The 24,984-nt window shown below is 33.9% G+C and overlaps 5 protein-coding genes and 1 long non-coding RNA gene across 9 annotated transcripts; 2 read left to right on the plus strand and 4 right to left on the minus strand.

The window, feature by feature from the left end:
* Positions 1-3,672: 3,672 nt before the first annotated feature.
* LOC108564204 (lysosomal Pro-X carboxypeptidase) lies at positions 3,673-5,473 on the minus strand. Its single transcript, XM_017923157.1, has 4 exons — positions 5,208-5,473; positions 4,968-5,150; positions 4,192-4,912; positions 3,673-4,128 (listed from the first exon to the last, which is right to left on the minus strand). Exons 1-4 carry the CDS (start codon positions 5,306-5,308, stop codon positions 3,733-3,735), a joined length of 1,401 nt encoding a protein of 466 aa, XP_017778646.1. The 5' UTR covers positions 5,309-5,473; the 3' UTR covers positions 3,673-3,732.
* A 1,395-nt stretch (positions 5,474-6,868) lies between these two features.
* LOC108564210 (protein ariadne-2) lies at positions 6,869-9,579 on the minus strand. Of its 2 annotated transcripts, XM_017923163.1 has the most exons (6): positions 9,503-9,579; positions 9,171-9,425; positions 8,849-9,100; positions 8,535-8,785; positions 7,658-7,964; positions 6,869-7,606 (listed from the first exon to the last, which is right to left on the minus strand). In XM_017923163.1, exons 2-6 carry the CDS (start codon positions 9,405-9,407, stop codon positions 7,196-7,198), a joined length of 1,458 nt encoding a protein of 485 aa, XP_017778652.1. In that variant the 5' UTR covers positions 9,408-9,425; positions 9,503-9,579; the 3' UTR covers positions 6,869-7,195. The 2 variants fall into 2 exon arrangements, with proteins under 2 accessions (XP_017778652.1, XP_017778653.1); XM_017923164.1 differs by lacking the exon at positions 9,503-9,579 and having other exon boundaries at positions 7,670-7,964; positions 9,171-9,428.
* A 114-nt stretch (positions 9,580-9,693) lies between these two features.
* On the plus strand, positions 9,694-13,040 carry LOC108564211 (E3 ubiquitin-protein ligase SIAH1-like). 2 transcript variants are annotated; one of them, XM_017923165.1, is made up of 5 exons: positions 9,694-10,167; positions 10,298-10,577; positions 10,638-10,813; positions 10,882-11,138; positions 12,804-13,040. In XM_017923165.1, the coding sequence occupies exons 2-5, from the start codon at positions 10,304-10,306 to the stop codon at positions 12,982-12,984; spliced, it is 888 nt and encodes a 295-aa protein (XP_017778654.1). In that variant the 5' UTR covers positions 9,694-10,167; positions 10,298-10,303; the 3' UTR covers positions 12,985-13,040. The 2 variants fall into 2 exon arrangements, with proteins under 2 accessions (XP_017778654.1, XP_017778655.1); XM_017923166.1 differs by having other exon boundaries at positions 9,694-10,577.
* Positions 13,041-14,760: 1,720 nt separating this feature from the next.
* LOC108564208 (nodal modulator 1) lies at positions 14,761-20,707 on the plus strand. Its single transcript, XM_017923162.1, has 11 exons — positions 14,761-14,989; positions 15,054-15,153; positions 15,214-15,342; positions 15,402-15,495; positions 17,181-17,241; positions 17,301-17,463; positions 17,519-17,752; positions 17,805-18,232; positions 18,312-19,589; positions 19,647-19,899; positions 19,958-20,707. Exons 1-11 carry the CDS (start codon positions 14,850-14,852, stop codon positions 20,573-20,575), a joined length of 3,498 nt encoding a protein of 1,165 aa, XP_017778651.1. The 5' UTR covers positions 14,761-14,849; the 3' UTR covers positions 20,576-20,707.
* Positions 15,557-16,839, minus strand: LOC108564209. Its single transcript, XR_001891129.1, has 2 exons — positions 16,762-16,839; positions 15,557-15,733 (listed from the first exon to the last, which is right to left on the minus strand). It is a non-coding gene; the product is annotated as an uncharacterized LOC108564209 (long non-coding RNA).
* Positions 20,708-21,299: 592 nt separating the features above from the next.
* LOC108564205 (GTP-binding protein Rheb homolog) lies at positions 21,300-23,366 on the minus strand. 2 transcript variants are annotated; one of them, XM_017923159.1, is made up of 6 exons: positions 23,065-23,366; positions 22,723-22,995; positions 22,573-22,644; positions 22,313-22,520; positions 22,128-22,257; positions 21,300-21,695 (listed from the first exon to the last, which is right to left on the minus strand). In XM_017923159.1, exons 2-6 carry the CDS (start codon positions 22,769-22,771, stop codon positions 21,606-21,608), a joined length of 549 nt encoding a protein of 182 aa, XP_017778648.1. In that variant the 5' UTR covers positions 22,772-22,995; positions 23,065-23,366; the 3' UTR covers positions 21,300-21,605. The 2 variants fall into 2 exon arrangements, with proteins under 2 accessions (XP_017778648.1, XP_017778647.1); XM_017923158.1 differs by having other exon boundaries at positions 22,723-23,366.
* Positions 23,367-24,984: the final 1,618 nt, after the last annotated feature.

Consider the following 24,984-nt stretch of genomic DNA (forward strand, 5'->3'; position numbering starts at 1 on the left):
CGTAATGGGTGGTTATTAAGAGGCCGACGGCGAAATGTGTGCGGGCCGAGGGAGGCGGCGGCCGGGCACACGAGAGGCGAGTTGGGGGGGCGGCTGGTGTCCAGATTACACTTTCAATATTCATGTAAACTAAACAGGGCCCTGACGGGGGGATAAGGGGGCGGCGGCGAAATTTTGGTTGAGCCAAGTTTCGGTAATTGGAGTTTGAATGGTTATGGCCGCCCGCGGTCGCCTTGCATTATATTTGAAGACCCACCACCCACGCCGCCGCCTCCGACGATGGAAAGGGTACCCTTTCCTCTCGTCCGTCACGTCCACAGATCGCGATAATTTTGTCGAGGAAAAAAGAAATAGGGAAACTTTATCCTCCGCTTCGGCGAAAATATCGCAAATTTAGCCCTACTCCTTTCATGTTTAAGATAATATTCAACCCGAGGTTATGCAGTAGATTATATATAATTACGGAGTATTTTCATCATCTAATAAAACAATAGGTTTCAAATTCCAGTAATTAAATTATTTTAAAAAATATTTCAAATCAAACAAATTTGGAATTAAATATAATTAAATAAAGTATAAAATTTAAAAAAGCATATAAATTCTTGTATTAATTATAATGAAAAATTAATATTTTAAATATATAAATTAATAAGATGTATGCAAATATAAGTAATAATTCAGATTGCATAAGAATCAACAGTTAATTAAACAAGCGATTATCTTCAGGATTATAATGAAGCTTTGTCAGTCTGTATAGATTTCTTTGAAATTATGATCCTCAAAGTTAATTACTAATTACTAAGCCATACCCGGTTAACTCTGAAACACAGGATACTAATACGATAAACCATAAATCTTTCCGTTAAGACAATGATTAGCGCTTTACGTAATTAGTTAATGCTTTATGTAAAAGCCCATTGCCGTGACAAGGTTTTAATGATCACGCTTTATATGTTGCGTAAATATTATGTGAGGGCAAATGTTTGCCCAATACAATGCATCAATTTTCATAGACAGTTTCAAGTTAACTGATTATTAATAACTTTTCACGTTGTGTTTTAAAAAAAAAAAAATTTCTTTAATTTCAGAAGCAAATTGAATGGCATTAAAATATTCGCAATTAGAAACCGTCTCGGACCAATTAAGAAAGATATTTGCTTTAAATTTGGTGAATATCAATTCGCATCGATCCCGTTCCAATTGAATTACTAATTTCCGGCGCTTCCCCGTCATTATTTTCTTGCTTCCATCCAAACCTCGGCTCAATTACTTAGATTTTTTAGTGTTATTCAATATTTCCTCATTATGAACGCATTTTTACAGTTAATTCTGCAATTGCAACTTATAGGCCTACAATAAGATCAATCATTTTACAAGTTTATATATCAAAATAAGTTTTTTTTTTGATTAAATTAAACGAAATTTATAATTTGTCATTTAACCATAAATCTCAGTTCAACTTGAAGAAATATTTTATAATGTTCGAAAAAGAAGTGTTTTTACATTTTTTATTATATCTTGAAAATTGTATACGCCAAATTCATTATTGGGTAACCAGATTAAAGCTAAATGTTCACTCTTTATAAAATATTTATGTTATATAATATTACTTCTACTATAGCAGAACTTGAGTGTTTACAATTATATTTTTGTGGTATAAACAATTGCGTATCAACTTGTTTCTATGTTGACACTATGTTGACAAATTGTAAATGATATGGGGATAAATAAAAAGTAGGAGTATAAACCGTTGTTCCGGAGATTTATCACGGACTTTAGTGGGATTTTATTTCCGACTAAACTGAATATAAATATAAAATATGCTTGTGTGTGTGAAAACGATATTGAGCTGCACACATTCCGAAATAGACGGTCAAACGGAGGTCAAATAATATGGGTATCGTTGTCACCTGACAAAACGTTTTTCGTTGAAGTTTTTCAAATGTATTATATAAGCCACTAATAGCCGTTGTCCCGGCTCATTTTTCTTTTTACAACCATATCGGAGCGAATTTGTGCGGTAATATATATTTACTAGATAGATTAATGTTGTTTGTAATAAAGTGTTCACGGTATTGATTCTGACGGTGAATCAATCATAACGTATTTGTACCCATTATACAAGATAATAATTTAATGGCTATCGAATTTAAACGTGTACATAACATGCGGGCACATTTTCATTTCGTTACCGATCAATTCGGAACGAAGCCGGAAACCACTTTCATCATTTGATTTCCTAATAAAAATTATGGAAATACATTTATCCTTTGACATTTCACTAATCATCTATTACTTCAATAATGTTATTATGTGTATAAAGCTAAGACATACATGTATGTTAACTTCTACCAACTATCACCAAGTACGAGGGTAGTCCCAGAAGTATATACCCAAGTTGTGTATACATTTGATTAGTAAAAAAAGCTAAGGAAATTTAGTTCATCGCTATAACAGACTACATAAATTCCATCAATAACAAACTTATTTATTAAATATTTGAATACAACATTTTTTTTTTCATCTACTAAATATACAAAAAAATATGTAATTGACATAGATAATGGTTAAACTTTGCTATCTGTTATTAATAATTATAACCAAATTGACATAATTTACTATCAATAAACAACAGATAGTAGTAACTATCTATTATTATTGCCTTTGTGTCAGTGTTTGCACAATGATTTGTTTTTTTATGAACGTGCACAACATACATAGTTTTCGTGCAAACATTGAATTATTTGGCCGAAATAGGTCGTAATCGTCAAATGTCACATGAATAAAAAATGTGTGTAAGATTTACCATATTTCCTCGCTTATTATACCTGTTGCGTCCTGAAACCCTTTATTAAAGATAAATATTTTCTATTTCCTGATTTTTTTCCTATTATAACATTGTAGAGATTTAAATATTATTTATTATTATAATTGCTAAGCATAAATATATTTATTTCTTACTCTCTCAAACAACTGCAAAGCAAAAATAATATAAGTATACTTATGGTCTATTTGGAGGAAAATTTGAAGTACTTTACTTTCTATTGTGATTTATTTCAAGTAAAACTTATGCAATAAATTGGACTCGTTAAAAGTTTTCGTATATGAACAACCGATGTTAAACCGATGTTATTAAGATAAATATATATACAAATGTAGGTAAGCTAAGTCAGAATATATAGATTACATATGAGGATATTGAAAGGAAGAGCATGTGGTGAAAGGTTTCGAAGGAAGCTATAGAAAAGTGATCATTATGTAGACTGGATCGCCGGTATGAATGAACCCTCAGTAAATCTTAACATTCAGCTCTATTGATGGTAACATACGACACAGTCCTCGATCCATGTTATCCATCGTTATACTTGCATAATGAGACACTCAAGTTAGGAGCGAGGACTGTCAAGAGTTCGTCACAAAATCATTGCCGGGTAGCACAAATAGCGACTCCATTCGAAGCCGAGAATATATATTTTTTTGTTCCACTTTAAGCACTTACATGCTCGAGTGTTTTATACAAATGAAATGTATAAACAGTGGAGCGTCGCGTATTTTGTATAAAGGGAGGGAAGACCTAGGGTGCCGGGCCTCACTCTTTATTTGTCTTAATACCTAGCAATTAAGAATCAGTACCGTCACTCGGTGTAGGTAATTAAACTAAGAAGGAAGCGATCTGGTAATAGCCATTGAGGCTGAATGTAACTTTTATTTTATTGGGTATGGTAATTGCAGCTAGTTATAAGTTTGCTTGTACAACTTTAGCCAAATCTGTATGATATTTCGGATGTTTTCTCTGGCGCTAATCACGGATGACCGATCCTTGGAATTGCTGCTGCGTAAATCCAGATGGTGAGCGCCGTCCGGTATTATAATGGCATACACAGAGCGAGTATTGCTCTTCAAGACACCACCAGAGGACCACGGATCCAACAGGCCATTAGTGAATATCAAATTGGAGTATTCAGCCTCCTTGCCTCCGTAAGCCAAGATGGCCAAGTCGTCCCGAGTAATCCGCACGCCGAATTTCTTATAGCAATCATCTACGGTTTTTTTGAAGTCCCATGCGGATGGCTCGAACATCTCATTCGATAAGTTGGTACACATTGGCATAACCATTTCCGTACAAGCCTAGTTAATAAAATAAAGAATTAGAGTAATTGGCGTTTCCGGTAATTTAATACAAATATATACTTGGAAGTCCCAGCCGTTTATCCCAAGCGAACCCGCGGTGCTGTTGAAATCAAGGCACTTAACGGCTCCGGTGTAGTTAGTATATATTGATATAGCTTTTCCCAAAGCCGTTAGCAGGTCCTTGCCATCCAAATTCGACTGATCTATACGATCACACAAAGCTTGTACAGGATTAGCCGGCACCGGGGCCAAAAAGTTGGTTGGGTAATTGTAATTTATCATCGCAATATTTCCGTACAATTCTTCTAACGCTTCAGTTAGATCGGTAATGTCCTGGCTCGAGTTTAGAGGCTTACACAGTTTCCATTCCTTCGAGAGCCAAAGCTTCCCCTCGTCGTTGCCCGTAATATTTTTAATGACGCTCCAGGACTTCTTAATATTTCTAACGGCGTTCTGCGAAGAGACCTTGTACACCTTCGAAACGATATTATTGAAAGCCGTGCAATCGGTTAATCCTTGGAATTGGTAGATCGGCGCCGAAGAAGCAACAGCTCCATCCACAGCATAAGAATACTTCTGGCGCAGCCAAGCGGCTAACATTCCACCATATGACCCACCGAAGGCAATAACGGGGATTCTAGTGGGCTCCTTTTTATATGATTTCTGGATGAAATCGAGAAGATAAACGTAATCGGCCAAAGCCTGAGTCGATGTCAAATAGCCCAGATACTTCGGTTCCGCATAGGATTTATCTCCGAATGGCATAGATTTACCATAATATCTGAAACGGATCATTCCTTATCTTGTCTCGTCTTACCACTTTATTATTCGCATACCTATGTTCCGCGAAGATCACCATCGCGTCTAATTGCTGCCCGAGTTCCCACATAAAGCCAGTATTCTGAGCGAACATAGTAATGTCACCTTCGTTTCCGGTATAGAAGAATATCGGACCTCCATTTCGCCAAAATGTGTCGTTTATCAAGTAACGTAATTGGAATGTCTCGTTGTTGGTGAAACTGCAACAACCACTTTTAATACATACTCATCGTAAAATGATATTACCTTGGCTTCACCTGAAATGATCTACGGGCGTTTGTAGGTATTCAGTTTTATAAATATACGTCTCATCAGCTATCGCAGCCGCGAACAAAAACAATAAACAGATTATCCTCATTGTGTTACTCTTCGTGCGTACATTTTCTAACTAAGAAACTTTATGTTTATCATGAACTTTTGAACCGTTCTTATCTCGAAATTAACAAACAGGGCGTTGATATAAATAGATCAAACAAAGAATCACCACCATCAATTTGCGAGCAGCGAGCGTCTGCAATAAGTACTCGCACTTTATTCAATTTTATACTAGAATCATATAAGCTAGAGACACCTAACGCTCAATACCTAAACAAGTCTTACTTGTAGTTAAGCTACCAGCAGTACAGTAAAACATCAAAACTCAACGCAGTATTAAGTAATAGTTTTGATCAGCATTTAAAGATCATTACAGTTACAACAAACTTAAACATGATCATCTCTAAATTAATTAAGAAAACAGTATAACAAAGACTTTAATTAACACTTAAAATGACTATCTATAATATTTACATGTTTTTAAACCCAAAATAATATAATTAACAATACTATTTCAATTTATAATTAAACATTTAACTTCTAGAACATAAAATTCAAATTTCATGTTTTAACAACTGTACTTTAGTCTTTTATACAAATCACATAAAAAACATAGCAATATGTTTTTTGTATTGTTTTAAATAGGAAACAAGCACATCTTTTTTCACTTCTTGAGAATAAAATTTTAGAAAAATCATAGAACATAGAAAAATATTTTAAATCTCAAGTATTTTTGTGTCCGAATCGGATAAATTCGAGTATGACTATTACTTACTTACTAGTAAATAGTCTCTCTTCTATTTCTATTATTCTATTTTCTGTTTTAACAGACACCAGTTTAATATATAAATGATTATATTGTCATAAGGCAATCACTTATCAAAGTTGACTGCATTTCATAATTAATATTGAAGGTTTTAATTAAATTAGTATAGTAAAAGAATTAACTTCATAATGAATGGGAAAAAAAGCGACATCTTTTAGAAATGTATATTATTATTAATGCGTATATAGTAAATTTGAATACATCACTTTTATTGGATTATTGCAATATAGGCAATATGAAATAAGTATTTTTTACTAAATACAAAATAAAATGAAACATCTTTTAAGAATTGACACATTTAGAAATGTTAACTTAAGTAGTGGAGATACAGCATCTATTGAACATAGAAGTATAGAAAACTACATGTTTTCTTATACAACTTATAAGTAACAAACAACATATTTTAAGACGAACGTCAGAAAAAAAATAATAATAACAGTCTTCTAAAAATGTTAAGTACCTTTAAATTTATCAATAGTAAAAAAAAGTGATAAGTAATAAAACTAATGTTGCGAAACACTGTTTTTAAGACTCATATCATTTATTCATACTAATGAACTCGATTTATTCATCAACGTTAAGAATGAAGTTAAAAATACATTTAAAAATAATACTTCTTTTTCATTAAAAAAAAACAAACATTCTTCTACCCGTTCCTTCATCAAGCATACAAACTGGGCTTAAGTATAAATATAAAAGATTATGCACAAAAAGAGGTTTAGATATATAAATAAATGATATTACACGTAAACTTGCAGATATATAAATTATTACAGATGTACATAGTTTGGAATATTATATGTATAAATATATGTATGGAACACAACAAAAATCACGTGAACATGTGAGAGTGAACGAAATAGACACCTATTGTGAGGATACTTATTTGAATACTGTCCGCTATTGCAAAAAAAAATCGCTCAGCAGTGATTTGTTTGTTTGTTAAGTAATATATATTTGTTTTTGTATTGTGTTTTGTTTGAAAATAAAAAGATTTAATAGAACCGTGATAAAAATAAGATATGTACAAATTAAAAGTTGTTTACGTTGCAAACGGATTCAGTTAATAAACGAAACGTAACTAAAAGCCTATCATTAAATATATCACACATCTAAAAAGTCTTTTAAAAGAGTCGTCCTTCGTTTTTCTGCAATATCCATCTGATTCTCGAGATCACCACGATCGGTGGTCTCGGCCCGTTCAATCTTCCAAGATAGATTCTCAATTTCAGCCTCGAGCTGAGCCTGCTGGTATTCGAACAGTTGCTTTCGAGATCCAGTTTCCATAAAATACGCGTAAGGATAAGTATATTGCAATGTGTAACGACACTTTGCTAACAGGTTGGCCGCTGCAAATAAGTACTGCCAATCGATCCAAGTACCTAGGCCTGCCATCACCTTCTGATTGATCCTCTTCCGGAGCTTATCAATCGTCTCCACCTCGAGCTTCAGTGACTTCGAATGGTTCTCCCATCGCTCGTAGTAGTGCAAGTATTTCTTCAGCGCTTCTCTAGCCTAAGGTGCAAACAGTTAGCCCTCGCTACATACATTGATGGAATGATTTACTGATACATTTACCTGCACGTGAACTGACTCATGGGCGATGTTCGGATTATCTTTATATCTAGAGCACTCGTAATATTCTGAGCCATGTGATTTCCAATCACCTAAGCACATCCAGCAGAAATCATGCTTACATTTATAACATTGCATGTGATTGCAACCACCGTTCTTCTCTATGCATATGTGGCACTTTGGACAGTCTTTCGTGTGAGCGCTTATGTAGTTCGCGGTTTCGCTATCGTCGGCACACTTTGTCAACCACTTCCGTATTACCTGACAATCCGTAGGCGCGTGATAGTCCATACCACATCTACGAATCAAACAAAAAAAAGAGAACATGTCCATGATCAAATTACCTCAACTACTGGCTTCAAACCGAACACATGCAATCATCTATCATCATCATACAGCTGCGATTTTTCGAAACTAACTCATCTAAAAACAAGATACAAAATGAGATACATTGCACTACAACTACTCAACATTGCACAAGATATTCTTCCTTTAAAATAAATGTATTGTAGGTAGGTTATAACATCAGAATTATTATATCACCTAGAAAATGCTACACTATAAGTACTAACTTTTTACAATAATAAAGATTGATAAACATAAATACTTTACATTAGTTTAAATAAAGTCATATTTACCTTATAATGAAAAAAATAATTATATACTAAAAATAAAATTAAAGTCTACAGAAACCAACTAAGAAAAATGCATGCTTGTAGTAAGATATTACTAATTCACTATTATTGATTCAAGTCAACTACGCAATGTAACCATATATTAGAAGAAGGTAAGTAATTTCATGCTAATAACAGAACTATTGATTGTCCCATTACATATATATAAATAAAGAAATGGCAAAAATACTCACTTAAAGCAGAATGTGGTTTTGCAATATTCACATACTGAACGTTTTGCTTTAACTTCAGGACTTTTAATCACACATGAGCAATTGGGGCCTGGACAGAACCTCAGTTCAGGATGTGACTTAACATAGTCCTGAAATGTGAATTGCTGATACTTCTCTCTCATTTCGGATTGTGTTAAATGCTTAAGAACAAAATCTTCATGAGCCAGAACCTCGCAGTCCCTTGCCATGCAGCTGATGCCAGTAGATATACCCTGCACATTAAAATTGAGTAAGTACAGCAAAAGTGAAATAATAATAATAAATAAAAAACATACCTGATTGATTTGGACCTCGAAATGTGAGGTCCAGCAATCCCTACAGAATTTGTGTCCACATAACAGGCTGCAGAACTTGTCACACTGCTGGGACACTGTGCACACCGGGCAGTTAATGTACTTGCTTGAGGTTCCCTGCAAATGCACCACTGATGTTGGCTTGATTTTAGAGTTTATCAACAGTGCACTTGCATTTTCTCTGTACTTATTGACTATTTCACTAACAGACCATTTGTGACCATGCAAAAGGACCTGTAGAAAAAAAAGTGAAGGATGGAATTCAGTTAAATATGAAACTTGCATCAAATCAACTCATTATTACCTTGGCAAGTGAGGGGGTTATTCGGAGGTAGTTACTCAATTGCTCAACCTTCTCATTCAGCAGCCTCTCCACCTGCTCTTCGGTGAGGCAATCATACACAAAGTACTCTGGATCCCTAATCAACGGATCTATCTGATCCATATCATTATCATCATTATCATTGTAGTAATCGTCGTCCACTATATCGATGTCCGAGCAGTCCATATCAGAATCTGCATCCTGATATTCACTATCCATCGTTGCTTTGGTGCAATCCTAGATCCGACACTCAATTAATATTTGATGCCATCATTACAGTGTCTGATTAATAAATATTTCAGTAAATTGATCACCTGTTTACTGTCAGATAACAGACGCCATTTGCAAACTGATGCCTGGATCTCTGTTATTTACATTGCGCACCGTTGCGACATCTCCTCTTCAGATCCTAGGAAAGCATGCCCAAACATGCCTAGCAAAGCAACGTCAATCGATGGCAACCCTACAAAATCCATTTGTCCGTCGCATTTACGTAATCAGTGACGTTGTTCCTTTGTTTTTCTCTTTGCTTTCTGCAAATTCGTGGAAATGTTTTCCCAACATTCGGCAACGTGGCCTCTTCGAAGCGTGTTTATTATTTGACATTTGAGAAGTGGAAGTGACATGGCGTCCAATATCCTAAGTTATAAAAATACGTACATCGTCTATTCCTGAAGAGCCCCCAGAGCCCCAAGCTATAATGAGCATGTACACCAGAATTTTCCTGTTCAGACGGAAAACGAAGTGCCGTGAAGAGTGCATAAATTTATAATTTCAAGCCCCCGACAAAAACCCCCCGAAGAATCTCATTATTATATAAACAAAACTCGCCTCACGATTGACAACTTTCATGACCAATCATTTCAAAACATAGTACTTTTGAAAAACCAAAACAAATACTTTTTCAACATTGCTTCCCCAAGATAGCATTACATTTTATCTTAAGTAATCCCTATGATATTTAGTTTATAATCCAGTGGTAAGTACCAATCATATTAGACATTGCAACATAAATAAAAGGATTGAATCATTGGAGACATAAACTGCTATTTAGTTATCACTATATTCCACCTAACACTTGTTGTCTTTTCTGATTTGTTTACTTGCAGTACATTATGGCACAACCACAAATTATAAGTCAAAAGCGGATACGAGGTGCTGTTACTGGGGAGCCTTCAGGTTCCAGCAGCACCCCATCTAGTTCCAACACTCAGATATCCCAGTTACCAAATCCAGGAACACTTACTGATGAATTAGCTGCCTTATTTGAGTGCCCAGTATGTTTTGAAATTGTCTTACCTCCGATTATGCAATGTCAAGTAGGCCATTTAGTTTGTGCTAGCTGCAGGCCAAAATTATCATGCTGTCCCACATGTCGTGGCAATTTAGGTGAGTTACCCTTACAAAAGTAAAAAAATAAAAAAATATATAAAATGATATTAATTATAGGTGATATCAGGAATTTAGCAATGGAGAAAGTTGCTAATAATTTAATGTTTCCTTGCAAGCATAAACAAACTGGCTGCCGGATGTCTCTAGGCCTCAATGAGAAGGCAGAGCATGAAGAAATTTGTGAGTTCCGTCCTTACACATGCCCATGTCCTGGAGCCTCTTGTTCGTGGCAGGTAAAGCACATACCCAAATCATTCAACAATCAATACTCATGTTTGCCTCCTTTTTTTCCTTCTTTTAGGGTCAGTTGGAGAAAGTAATGGTGCATTTGAAACATGCACATCAAAATATAACTACCCTGAATGGTGAGGACATTGTTTTTCTGGCAACAGAAATAAATTTACCAGGTGCTGTTGATTGGGTGATGATGCAGAGCTGTTTTGGGCATCATTTTATGCTGATCTTGGAGAAACAGGAAAAATGTGATGGTCATACCCAATTTTTTGCTATTGTACAATTAATAGGATCACGAAAGCAAGCTGAACATTTTGCTTATAGGTAAATATTAATATATATTTTTTTTTTCATTATCCACAAAGTATTTCTTTTCATTAACAGTATGCAATCAATTATTCAAAAAAATTTGCTTGAATTTGTTCTCAATTGTACTGAAAAGTTTAATTTGTGATTCATTGTTTTGTTAGAAACAAATAGTGCTTATATATATAATTGATTATGATATTATCTTTTAGTATCTTTGCAAAAGAGTGACTAACAACCTTTTATTATTCAGTTTCTATTGTTAACTGGTAGAGTAATGTTAGTGAAAAATAGCTGTATTGTTTTTAAACAGATGGAATTATTAATATTAGTAGATTGTGTCCTTTAACCCTGCAGTACTCGCACACATTTCCAAAAAAATTAACTAAGTGTGACATAACTACAACAAGAAGGCGAAGGAACAAAATATATAATAAGTACACATTAAATCCCAGAGTAGCCGGTATCAAATGCGAGCGTGACCTTGATTGGCCGCCTCGAAACCTGCGATCCAACTCAAGGTCAAGCATATGCATATTCGCGCTAACGCTATTGTAAATTTGCAGCGCAACATTTGATTATTGCAATATAGCTTTCGCTTTATCGCTGAAGATGGAAATACCGGGTCGCTTATAATAGCGAAACGCGTTCAATGGAACAAGGACGAAATACTTTTAACATCTTAGAATATTGCATTCTTTACTCAATGTGAGCACTGAAGGGTTAACATTGTAATTTTTGTTTGACTATGTACATATTACAAACTTATTTATAATATGTTCTTAGTTTATCCTTGAACTAGTAAATTAACTGCGTGCAAATGAACAATGCTCTGATATGCTAAACAATGGTTTTAACTACTATTCGATTTATTTATTGACTCATTATTTTCTATTGTTTTACACTTTTTATTACTGGATCAAGTGCAGTAATTTGAAAACTGTGACTCAGATCAACATGTAATCCAAGGAATAATACTCGAGTCGAACAATTATGTTATTTATGGATATTGAGTGATAACATACAGAAGTATCGAATTCATTTACAAAAAAGAAAATTTTATACTGTGTAATTTATACTGTGATAATGTAGAACAATGAAGACAAACGTCGTTGTAAAAATTGAAATTTTATTAATTAACATGATGAAAATATAAACAAATTAATAATAGTATACATGCTTTATTATGCTTTGCTCCTATATATTTTTTGTATGCTTATTATCATTGCATTAATATTTTTTTAAAGGTACTGCGTTTTGCGACTTTACTGGTGTAGAAACTTCAAATTACAAATTTGTGTTTGAAAAGTTACAATTAATATTAAAAGTACTTCGTTTTACAATCGATTCCAGTATTTATTCGTACATGTTTAGTGTGTATAGATAAAGACTATAGGAATAAATGATTAAATGAATAATGCATGAACTTTAATTATATTTTGAACATATGCAGGATATGTTAAAATGAATGGTCACCACTGAACAAAAGTAAATATGTTCTACATAACGCCTAATGGTCGAATAACATGTAGACGATGTCTACGATGTTTGTTTTATTTTGGGCAGTGGCTTTGAAACCCGTTCCCGGCATTGGCATTGAGTCAAGGCCACGGATTGGGTATTCGTTGCGTGGCCAGGTTACAAATGTTTATATTATGTTCTGTTTGTTGTGTCTGTGTTTAGGTTGGAGTTAAATGGTAATAGAAGGCGCCTTACATGGGAAGCAATGCCTCGTTCCAGCCATGAAGGTGTTGCATCCGCTATAATGGGCTCTGACTGCTTAGTATTTGATACCTCAATTGCCCAACTCTTTGCTGACAACAACAATCTAGGTATCAATGTTACCATATCCATAGTTAATTAGTTTCTATTCATAAATACTATATTTGTCGGATTATTTTTCCTTTTTTTTTATTAATTATTATTTAATTTTCGTTCGTTAAATTTTATTTCTAAAAGAAACAGAAAAAAAATAATAATACAGATTTATAAGATTGTATCTTATATACAAATAATTTAGTGTTTAAGAGTTCAAATATTTATTACTGCTACTTTGTACCATTTCTATCGAACGTTTCTTATATAATGCATTTTTGTTTCTACTAATTAAACATTGTACGAATCATGTGTATAGAATTATATAATCATTTTGGGCGAAATTTTTATAACGAGATCCTAGAAACAAACAATTGAACTATGCGTATTACCCTATTAACAACAATAAAACACCAATAACAACAAAAAAGCTTCGCTTTTTATAGACAATATTCTTTACTTTTTATTACTATTAAGTATGTCCTATTATGTATGTTATGTAATTATTGTTGATTATTCAGTTTTTTTTTTAAACTTGCCTCTGTACTAATTCGATTATGTTCTTTGTGCATAAGCAATTATTTTTTTTTTAGTAAGACAGAACCCTAAGTTTAATGGAACTGTAGATAAAGAACAACACAGAAACTATGAGACAAGAACTTGTTTAAAAATTGATAGGTTTAAGTAGTTCTGTTAATAGAAGCGTATGATATAAACATGTGTAATTTAGTAGCACAGACCTTTTATTTTTTGTTTTACTATGATACTTGGCTAAAAGATAACTGGTTTATGATCATTTACCGCCGTTTACATATTTATTTTCGTATATGTATAGTATATTTCTTTCCTTTCAAGGTTACTTTCATTTATATAAATATATATTATATTTTTTGTGATAAGTAGGATATAAGATGGTTTTAGATTGTAAGGAACGAATGTCTCTTGACAAATTTTAACCAATTTGATATGAGCCACTGCTGTTTGTATGGTTAAAATAAAACGAAAGAAAATTTATGGAAATCATTATTTCTCTTTCACTTCGGTGGCTCTTTATCTCGAAGTATTGTCAATTTCGTGAGTGATGATAATGTTTATACTGTGGTAGATAAGATTCGTAAAATAAAAAATTTAATCTTTTAAAAAAATATATTATATTTTCTCTATAATTTTATTTCCCTTTGAAAATATTGATTTTCCTTTCCTTCCCTTAATACCTAGACCTACTGACCTACAATCCATGACCACCTGTTGACTAGAATTATACTTTTAATACTTTCGATTTTCCTTAGACATCTCTTACCAATTAATAATAAACATTAATTTAATTGCAGAAATCACTAATATCCTAATTAAATAATAATAAATTAAAACTACCACTAAAGCTCTATTTTATTCTTACCTGTTACATACATTACTTTTTGTCCACAAACAAAATTGTCTACAACAAAATACATTAAATCAGTGTTTCCAACGTGGGACCCACGTCCCACATGGGGGCAATTTGAAAATGGACATGTGTTTTTGTATGTGATACATAGGGGCATAAGAATTGTAGAAAAGCTCTGCTGGGACATGGCACAAAAAACAGGTTTGGAAACACTGTTGTAGTCCATTTCTAAATATTTCGTTGAGATTCGTTAATTAAGGATAATTCATATCAATTTAAATAAATTAAGTAGTGACTAAAACAAGAAATAATTAAATATGTTGCAAATAATATATATTTCTTGATATTGGTATACTTGTATATTTTAGTTTTTAAAGTAATGTTGTGTGGTAGAATTTAGTAGAAATAATTTAAAAGAACTTTGGCGCCATCTAGAATTACTTCTGAAGATCAAGGACTGTCATTTGATCACTTGAAAATGTGTTTCGTCATCTGCTAATACTTGTCACGTTTTTGTAGAAAATTCAATGAAAATGAATAAAAAGTTATTATTCTTGAGTGTTTTTCTCAATGCTTTTCTTTATACCAGAGCAGACGACGTTTTGGGATGCGGAGGATTTATTAAAAGCCATGTACCAATAGACTTTTCCAAAGTTCTAGTCAAATTGTAAGTAAATAAATGCGAAAATAAACGACACTTTGGATTCATATTTTTGATGCATATATTACAGATACACTAAGCAAGGCATTTTAAAGGATCAGACCAATTGCGCCCCAAATAATGGCTACTATTTTATACCACTTTATGATAAAGGAGATTACATTCTGCAGGTAAAGCTGAAGTAGATACTGATGAACCAGAGGATCTGTATATTAATGGTTTCTTTGTAGCTGCAACCTCCACCAGGCTGGAGTTTCACACCAACCAAAGTAGTATTGCAGGTCAATGGCAAAGATGATCTCTGTTCCGAAGGCAAAGATATTAATTTTTCGTTCAAAGGCTTTGGAATTGCTGGAAAAGTAAGTGTTTCAAACTTAAGAACTGTAAGAAGCAGAGTAATATTGTAATCATTTTGCAGGTTGAGAGTGCTGGTAGTGATGATGGGCCAATTGGGGTTAATGTGGAGTTGAAATCAAACAATGAAATCAGGAAAACTGTGACCACTGATAAAGGTAAGCAGCACTACATTTTTATATAATTATAGCTTCTCGCATTATCTGTGCTGTTACGGTATTAAACAGCCCTGGCCAGGTAAGCCAGTGGCGGTACTCCAACCACCGGCTCCGCGCGTTCCTCGATCATCACGATCACGTAATACATGGCACGACCCCCTCTTACAATAATATGCAAATACTTCATTCCGACTCCTTTTATTTCGGCCCCCGGGTGGTGACCCATTTTCAAAGATACCTGCAAAACATAACAAATACAATAACGCATGTTAACACCCTGCACCATGCATAGCAGGATGTAAGTGTTCTTTGTTCCTAAATATATTTGTATTTTGATTGGCTTGAATTATAGACTGATTAAAGTTCATTGAAATTTTGTACAAATGTAAGATTATGGATATAAGATTATTTCATCCTTGTAGTTTATCTACTCTTCAAATTTATATTTTTATTTAGTACTAGTTTTCGTAGATACTTAAATAAGCATTGTTAAATATTGTTTAAATATAAACAAATTAGAAACTTATTTAATTATTCAAATTGTGTGTTTTTCCTTGCATCTATGTAGGTTACAGTTAATTCATTATGTTTTAATTTATTAATATATTAAGGGAAAAAGTACAATTTGGAATATAATATAATAAGTTTAAACTTTAATATATTTAAGTGCTACATGTATTTCGCGCCAAATTTTATATTAAAAAAGAAGCTTTGACTTGCGTACATTTCCGGAGTTGTAGAAATCAATACAATTTAATGAACAGAGAATTACATTTACACTACCTTAATGAAAGTTAGTTAGATTAATGTTTTTACATGTAGCACTATATACTGCACTTATTCATTCTTTTCAAAGTGTTTAATTATCGCGACTTTCAATGTTCTTCATGCGTCTTCATGTTTAAATGTAAACATTTATTTTCACCGTATTATATATGATTATTTGTACTGGTGAGAATATTACGGCGCGAACGTAAACCTAAACAACCCCGTGATGGAATCATACGCGCTACCCGTAGAAATCGAGCTGCTGTTATCCCTAGATACCGTGAATCTTTGACCTATATCAGGATATTTTCTCTGAACTAAGGAGGAGGTTTATATGTATGAGATACAGCTCTCTCTTCAACAAGACCCTGTTATTATTGTAAGATTTTGTTTGTGTCGTGAGTGATCATGCCTATGTCTGTGAAGCGCGATCTGGGCTTGGGATACTGGATCGTCCCTTCCCAGCATGCACAGTTGTTATGTAAGCCATACAATTACCTTTAGCTTCTTCGATGTCTTTCAAATCCTTTCCAGACTAAGGTCTTGGAGAACTTGAACCGACGTGACCCGGACGAGATGAAGCTCTCGTTACAAACGTGACCACAGACAGAGGCTATGTTGTCCAAACCAAGCGCACGAAAAAGCCGAGTGTATACGAACCATTGGTTGTGGCACGAGCCTAATCCAACCCATCTGATAATAGAAAGGGCAGTTCGGGGCTCGCATCAATCTTATGCACAATCTCGCCGGTGCGCCAAAACTGCAAATTACAATCCTTTTCGGAGTGCACACGTGTAACAGATTTTGGAGAATGCGTACAACTGACATCGAATAAATAATGATTAAATGAACAAAGAGTTGCTCGTCCATTACTTGTACAGACATGGCCTGTTCACAATTGCATTTTTTTCTTCTAGGAGTCTTCTTTTTCACCCCGGTCTATCCAGGAACGTATGAGATAACCATTTCGCATCCGAAGTAAATTAATTCGCAACTCAATTCGTTTTCGTTGTTACTCATTACATGTTCAATTGCAGATGGAAGTTTGTTAAAGACATATTGCCGGTAACGGTGACGGAAGGGAATACGGAGCTTCCACAAAAGAGCCTGATCGTCGCAGGATACGACTTGACTGGATCCATTAAGAGCGAGGATGTACCAATCGTCGGAGCACATATTGCTCTCTACGCAGATCCAGATGTAAATATTATTTACTTCAAGCACGTTCCACATTTTTTTTATGTTACATTTACAGAATCAAAATCCATCAGTTAGGGGTTGCGACAAATCTGATTTGAAAGTGTTTAAAGCTAAGGGTTTCTTATGCCACGCAGTGAGCGACACGAATGGAAACTATCTATTTCCATCGCTTTCAAACGGAAAATATTACGTGGTGCCATTCTACAAAGGACAGAGCGTTCACTTTGAACCCAACAAAATTGAATTCACCATCTCTCATGACGGTGTCACCCTGAAAAAAAGTTTCGAGGTAATATAAAAATATTGCTTATTCTTCTTTTACTTACAAGATTTTTCTGTAGATTGCAGGATTTAGTGTAACCGGTAGGGTATTAAACGCTCCTAACGGCGCTCCTCTCGAAGGAGCTGAGATTATGATTAATGGTAAATCGATTGGCACGACCTCGTCTAGCGGCACGTACAATTTGGAAAAAATTAAGGCTGGTACTTACACTATACAAGTTGTCGCTAGTGACTACAAGTTTGAATCCCAATCGATGAAAGTTAGTCCCAGTGTAAATGAACTGCCTAACATCTATCCACAATCGTACAAAGTATGCGGGAAAGTAATCAGCGACAAAATGGAGTCCGTGCAAGTTTCAATAACTCGCATCGGCTCTACTCAACATATTGCCCTTCAAACAGATTACAACACCGGAAAATTCTGCCAGCACCTAACGCCCGGCAAATACCAAGTCCAAGTTAATGTGCCACAATCTCAAACATTACAGTACGTATATTAATAGCATTGCGCAAATTCGTGCACACGCGCGAATTTTGGTTTCAATTCAATAAAACTTTGTTTGCAGGTTCTTCCCAATTACACAATTGATTGAAGTAATCTCATCTCCTGTTAACGACATTACCTTCTCTCAATTGAAAGCCACGATTACTGGAGACGTCGATTGCCAGAAGTCCAGACCTGATTGCGCTGGTTTGAAGGTGATCTTTAAAGCTACCATTGACTCAGAGCAGTACATTGCTAATGTGATTGATAACAAATACGTTTTGAATGATATGAGACCAGGCACTTATAAGGTATCCTTATCAAGTAACAATCTTTGCTGGAAGGAGAAGGAATTCATAATCACCATAACCAGTACCACACACAAGGTCCCTACCTTCGTTCAAAATGGATATTCGATCACGTTTGTTACCTCTCACGATACTAAAGTCACTTACAAAGTTCCTGGTCAAGACGGTAAAGTTGAAGCTCTCCCACTGGCCAAAGGCAACTCTAAGCATTGCGTCCAAAAGGCAGGCGTTTATAAATTTAATTTGGATAGTTGTCACACTTATTCATCAAACGTGATTACTTATGATACCAATCAAAAAGTAAACGAAATCATCATCGACGCTGAAACACACAAGAACGTTTTAGCTATCTCAGCCAACGAAGATTTCGGTAACATCTTCGTATCAATCAGCATTGAAGGTGTGAAGAAAATGCACGGCCCGATCAAATTCGGCAACCAGAAATACCTCATCGAAATCTTCTTGAGCGCTGGTGAAACCGCCATCATAGTTCCACAATCCGAGGAATTATACTTCAATCCTCCAATCTTGTCGATTAAGGGAGATGGCGATTGCGCTGATCTGGGTGTGAAGTTCGAAGCGAAGAGAGGAAAGGTATTCAAGGGAAGAATCAACCCACCCTTACAAGGTGTACAAATTACTGTGGAGTCTGAAAACACCGATTTGCTTTTGGACGAATCAAACAGTGAAGGTTATTACAAATTCCCACCTCTAGATGATTCCAAACCATATAAAGTCCAAGCAAAGAAAGACTTCTACGTTTTAATTGGACCCGATGCAAACGGTGATTTCCTTGCACATAAACTTGCTGAAGTTGTCGTTGAAATTCTGGATGAAACTGATGGTCTGCCGCTTCAAGGAGCTTTACTCTCATTATCGGGTGGAGAAAGCTACAGGAGCAACATGCAAACTGATGAGAATGGCAAAATTAAGTTTCCCAGTCTTAGTCCCAGCGAGTACTTCTTGAAGCCTATGATGAAGGAATATAGCTTTAACCCACCATCGAAAATAATTAAAGTTGAAGTAGGAGCTTCCGTTAAAGTCCAATTAAAGTAAATTTATTTTTCTTTGTTAATTTTACATGAAATAATTTATCATTTATATTTTAGAGGTAAAAGAGTAGCTTATAGCGCATACGGTTTTGTAACGTCTTTGAACAATCAACCCGAGGAAAGAATGATTGTCGTGGCTGATGGTAACCACAATTGCTCCCAATATTCCGAAGAAGCCACCTCCGAATCAAATGGATATTTCCGAATCAGAGGTTTAATTCCTTACTGCTCCTATGAAATCAAAGTTAAAGGCGGTGTGGATGAAAAAGACACCATTGAAAGATCTACTCCGGCCAGCTACGAAGTTGCAGTATGTCAATACTTTTATACTACAAGATTATAGTAATTAATAACTATTTCATTTTCAGTCTATTACATCAGACATTACGGATGTGCACATGGTTGTCTTCCGCACATCTCCAAACACAGATATAATGGTAAAAGTCCACACTGCAAATCCAGAGCATTACAAGAACCTCCGTGTCAAATTAGCCAGGGAATCATCTCCAGCTGGTTTAGTACACTCCGTTAAAGTAGACACGAATAATTATAAAATCACCAAGGATTACAATCCCGGAATCATGATTCAAATCCCATCAGTTCCGTACGACGGTAAAAGCTATTCTTTGCAATTGGAATCCTCAACGCCTGCTTTGAACAAAGGCAATGCGCAAATCAAATTCTTCGCTGCGGATAGCAGCTTGAAATTCATACAACTCGATTTCATAATGAAATCGAGCCAAACCGATCAACACATTAAGCAAACCTCCATCTGGACTCTGGCTTTCATCTTTGGAATGATGATTGCTGCTTACAACATCGACAAGATCGTCCAGTTGGTGAAATTCAAAATACCTGTCAATAATGTTGAGAACTTGTGGAAGCCGAAGACTGTAACACCGGAATACGTACCGGTAGAGGAGATCGATCAAATTGTAGAGAACATCAACTCAGTCAAACGTAAAGTGAAATCTAAGCGGATTTAAACCAAAACCCAATTTAGTTAATTAAATACATTTTAGTATTTTGTATTTATTTGTCGTCGTTAGACGACCTCTTTTATTCTAACATTTTGAGGAAAAAAATAATAAAGATAAATCAACTCTAAATAATTAACATTTTATTTATTGTAACAAGTGATTATATAAATAAATGTAGAAGAGAAAACATACAATTACACACTTTAAAAAATGTACCTCATTACATTATTTTAACTATATTAATAATTATTCCTTTTCTATCTAATTTAAATTACATAGACTAGTGGTTTACATTATATTTCCTATTATTTGTCGAACAATAAACTTTTTTTTTTCTTTCAATAACCGCTAAACAGAAGGTGTAGAATATAGAGTCATGGCTCTTACAAAAGAAAAATATTATCTAAAACTAATAAGAAACATGTTTTTTTAAGTCTAATAGAATATAATTATGCGCATCTATCGCATTTCTTTTCTGTTTGTACTAAAAATATAAATTAAACCGTAGTTGCAACATACTTATTCTTATCACCTAAAACTTATTTATACCGAGTGTTATATAGTAAAAAAAAACAGAAGCCAAACAAACCCAGTATGTAACAAAACAAAAATATACATATATAAATAATATATACACATATATATATTTAAATGGAGATATAAATTGTAATAAATCTCAAATGTTGTAGAAAATACCGGAAACAGAAGTTACATTAAAAGTTCTTTTTTGTTTTATAAATATATATATTGGCAGTAATATGTAAGTCCTATTGCTTTTCATTTTAAGTAATTGTTCTTCAAAGGCTTAAAAAATGATTGCTAGCTGGAAGAAATTGTTATTTTCTTTTCTTTTTTTTTACATAAAAACTAGATCCGCGAAGGAAAACAACATATACATATGTACCTAGAGTATATAAGAATAACTGAAAATAGGTTGTCGTGGTATCTTATGTACAAACTTTGTGTTTTACATCTTTTTGTGAACGAACATCAAAAAATACATATTTATATATTAAATTTTCTAAATACCTTATAATTAAGATATAGTACAGTTCGACTTCTCGCTAATGTTACCGTCCGCTTTCTCAATTTCGTTTAGTAGCGCGTGGAATATATCCGAGACGGCCTGCAACAAAATCAAATTATTGTATTACGCATACATTACTAAGTAATTTTAGTAATTTGATCATTATTGATTTGGTCTAATCGTAACCCTTGTGAAAAACACGACACCTTGGATACCTACAAGCGCAACCTTGACACTCTTCCCATAGGTTGCCAAGCGACCTAATCTAGGTTACAAGTATTACATATCCAATTGTCTGGCTAAATAATGTAAAAGAAAATATGCAAAACTTAGTTAAATTGCATTTCAATGAAAATGCATAAAACTTAAGTAAATCATCACAAGGATGATGATAACCTACAGATAAACAGATATAATTATATTACGTTTTATTATAAATAAACGTATTTATAATCAATTTATGTTAGCACATGTTTTTAGTGTAATAAATTGGATTTTATTCGTTAAACTTTAAAGAACTATAATACTTACATCATTCTGTTTGGCTGATGTCTCCAAGAAAACAGCCTTCCAATCTTCAGCAAGACGTTTGCCCTCCTCAGTTGAGATCATCCTCTCCATGTGTAAATCAGTTTTGTTCCCTACCAGCACTAAGGGAACACTGCAATTTTCTCTGATTAGTTTCAAATAACATTTGCAAATAATGTAAAACTTACTGGACCTTTCCAGTGATGTCAAGCAACTTCTCATAAATAAGCTTGACCACCTCAAAAGACTTTGTGCTGGTTATGCTGTAGACCAGCACATATCCATGCACATCTATGCTGTATTGAGAGGGAAAAATGGAATACTCGTCCTGTCCAGCAGTGTCAACAAGCTTGAGCTCGTACTCCTGTGAATTGATCCTGGTAGATTTGGTGAATGCTAAAATTGGTATTGTTTATATGGGTTCATGAATATGGTTCATTTTCCTTACTGTTTTCTATAGTTGGATCATACGAGTCCACGAATTGGCCTTCAACAAACTGGATGCTCAAAGAGGATTTACCTGTGGGGTGTGAAAAGCAAAGGGGGGGTTAGGTAAAAGAATTTTTTTTTCGGAGAGTGCAGATGTTCGAATTCTGACCTACTGATCGGTATCCCATAACAGCAATTTTCCGTTGTTTGCAAGGCATCTTGGAGTGCTTCAAGTTCGTAGACGCGAATAATATTTTTGATTAAAATACGAATAAAACGTACAGTTCTAAAACGATGTTAAGGACACGATCACTATCACAAACGGGGGAAAAATTGTACCACAGCGTACGCTGTTCACACTGCTTCTGTCAAAATGTCAGAAAGAATAATACACACACTCGCATTCCGTACCCAAACAGCCATTGATGGTTGTACCACAACACTAAAATTTACTACTTTTCAAAACAAAAACGCAACGCGCGGTTCCGCCAACGTATTTCAACTAACTTACCTCCGTTATTCTTTTTTTTTAACTGAAAACCGTTGTTTACATTGAAACTATCAGCGCCAAATTCAAAGGTGATGAGAGAAAGGGCCGAAACGTACTGAACAATCCAAACCAATTCGTTAATCAAGCTTCGAGTCAAGACAGTCTCAAGAATTGCGCACTAGAAATTGTGACGCACCGAGAAATCATGCTTCACAATTTGTTTACTATTGACACGCTTTATCACAATATTATCGATTGCATAAGCGTCGCGCGGAGGATTTCCACAAAACAACAATCGTCAACAGGAAAAGCAGGTAGCTATCCTACGGCGCAATTGCGGTTCCTACCGGTCAGGGTTCAAGCAGGTTCCGCGTCGATGCAGGATCTTGTCCTTCGCTTCCGGGAAACTTGTACTACAGTTGTTACATAATTTCTAATTCCTTATGCATACTATTTCAATATTCTAATAAAACCCAATTTGAATTTATAAAAAAAAACTTAAAAATAAATTTAATTATCTTTATTCCGTTAGAAAATTGTTTGTAATGTATCATGGAAGATCAATTCATAGGTCTTTCCGAAACCTTTAGATAACTTCTATATTCGATAAATTCTGGTTATTCCCAATTATTATATGCAATAAGATCAAATTATAACTTTTCACAAATTTTGTATCTCTTATTTTTCTTTGTTTATTTTTTTCTCATTTGGAGGCCAATCATCTTCTTGTTTGTGATTAATGCTTATAGGCCTTTACGAAACGATTATCTAGTTATTCCCAATTATTACATGTTATAAGAGCACATTTATAGCTTTATGTAATTACTTTTTTCTATTATAATTCATGACTTTTCATGTTTTGTATCTATTATTGTATTTTGTTTATATAATTTCATTCAATGTTTTTTTTTCCATTTGGAGGTCGATTGTGTTGGTAGTGAAGCAATGGACTTTCCGAAACCTTTGGATAATTTACGTTAATCCAAATGTGTACATGCAAATTGAATTTAAAAAAACACATTTTTCTATTGAACAAGCTTTGCGACAATGCAAAATTTAATATTCCGATTAAGGGAAACTGCCAGTATTATTGTTTTTGTATAATTTACTTTTCTCGAGTATATAATACATACATGATAAAGTCGTAGTCGAGTATTCAAAATATGAATGAATTATTTAAAAATAAAGTTATTTAAGCAATATTCTCAATGAATATTATGAAAATATTATCTCAAGATTAACATTGTAAGAATTATATTTTAGTTACAAATAAATATAGATTAGATTAAGACTACCGCAGGTAGTCTTAATCTAATCTATAAAGTAGAATGTGGTATATTCATAAGTGTGTGTCTATTATATTTTCATTCATATTTATCTGTTTCGAAGGACGTGTTTCCATTTATTTAGTTTTATTTTTCATATTCTGGAAACTTCAAATAATTTCTATATGTTAATAATTTATTTCCTGGTAAAATTTGAATGTTTTTAATAGTTGTGTATGATTTTCCTTCTGAGCGGAAAACTAGTAACATTCATTTATATATAATTTACTCGTTTATCTAACAAAGTCAAAGTCTTACATAATCATTATTTTCAATGAGTTTAATAATAAAATAAACTGTTTTTCATTCAAAGTAATTTTCCATTTAAATCATTTAGCTTATCTTAATTCTAATTGAACTCTAGTATTTTTATTTGAAAGTCCTTGTGTATCCTTTTTTTGTTATGCAAAATAGAGATATTTCTTAATCTTTACGGTATCATCATATAAAATGTTGTCATTATTGTTTACAATATTGAAGATAAAAACGTGATAGTAAACAGTTTCAAGTAAGATGACTAATTCAAATCTTTGTAATTATGTCGTAATTAGTTAAAAAAAACTACGCAAATTATAATAATATTAGAAAAGAAACGTGGAAGGATTATAATTAAAGA

Source organism: Nicrophorus vespilloides, unplaced genomic scaffold, assembly GCF_001412225.1.
Source record: "Nicrophorus vespilloides isolate i.1.1-1 unplaced genomic scaffold, Nicve_v1.0, whole genome shotgun sequence".
Classification (NCBI taxonomy): Eukaryota; Metazoa; Arthropoda; class Insecta; order Coleoptera; family Silphidae; genus Nicrophorus; species Nicrophorus vespilloides.

Excerpts from the sequence above, each read along its gene's own strand:
- LOC108564210 (XM_017923163.1), bottom strand. The coding sequence starts at position 9,407 with ATGGATAGTGAATATCAGGATGCAGATTCTGATATGGACTGCTCGGAC. Across the intron at positions 8,786-8,848 it reads TCGAGGTCCAAATCAATCAG|GGTATATCTACTGGCATCAG; the intron begins GTATGTTTTTTA and ends TTTAATGTGCAG. Across the intron at positions 7,965-8,534 it reads AAAACCACATTCTGCTTTAA|ATGTGGTATGGACTATCACG; the intron begins GTGAGTATTTTT and ends TTTGATTCGTAG.
- LOC108564205 (XM_017923159.1), bottom strand. The coding sequence starts at position 22,771 with ATGCCTTGCAAACAACGGAAAATTGCTGTTATGGGATACCGATCAGTA. Across the intron at positions 22,645-22,722 it reads TATGGGATACCGATCAGTAG|GTAAATCCTCTTTGAGCATC; the intron begins GTCAGAATTCGA and ends CACACCCCACAG. Across the intron at positions 21,696-22,127 it reads CATCAGCCAAACAGAATGAT|GCCGTCTCGGATATATTCCA; the intron begins GTAAGTATTATA and ends ATTTTGTTGCAG.
- LOC108564208 (XM_017923162.1), top strand. The coding sequence starts at position 14,850 with ATGAAAATGAATAAAAAGTTATTATTCTTGAGTGTTTTTCTCAATGCT. Across the intron at positions 17,242-17,300 it reads ATAACCATTTCGCATCCGAA|ATGGAAGTTTGTTAAAGACA; the intron begins GTAAATTAATTC and ends GTTCAATTGCAG. Across the intron at positions 18,233-18,311 it reads CCACAATCTCAAACATTACA|GTTCTTCCCAATTACACAAT; the intron begins GTACGTATATTA and ends CTTTGTTTGCAG.
- LOC108564211 (XM_017923166.1), top strand. The coding sequence starts at position 10,304 with ATGGCACAACCACAAATTATAAGTCAAAAGCGGATACGAGGTGCTGTT. Across the intron at positions 10,814-10,881 it reads GAGCCTCTTGTTCGTGGCAG|GGTCAGTTGGAGAAAGTAAT; the intron begins GTAAAGCACATA and ends TCCTTCTTTTAG. Across the intron at positions 11,139-12,803 it reads GCTGAACATTTTGCTTATAG|GTTGGAGTTAAATGGTAATA; the intron begins GTAAATATTAAT and ends GTCTGTGTTTAG.
- LOC108564204 (XM_017923157.1), bottom strand. The coding sequence starts at position 5,308 with ATGAGGATAATCTGTTTATTGTTTTTGTTCGCGGCTGCGATAGCTGAT. Across the intron at positions 5,151-5,207 it reads ACGCCCGTAGATCATTTCAG|TTTCACCAACAACGAGACAT; the intron begins GTGAAGCCAAGG and ends TGGTTGTTGCAG. Across the intron at positions 4,129-4,191 it reads TAAACGGCTGGGACTTCCAA|GCTTGTACGGAAATGGTTAT; the intron begins GTATATATTTGT and ends TTTATTAACTAG.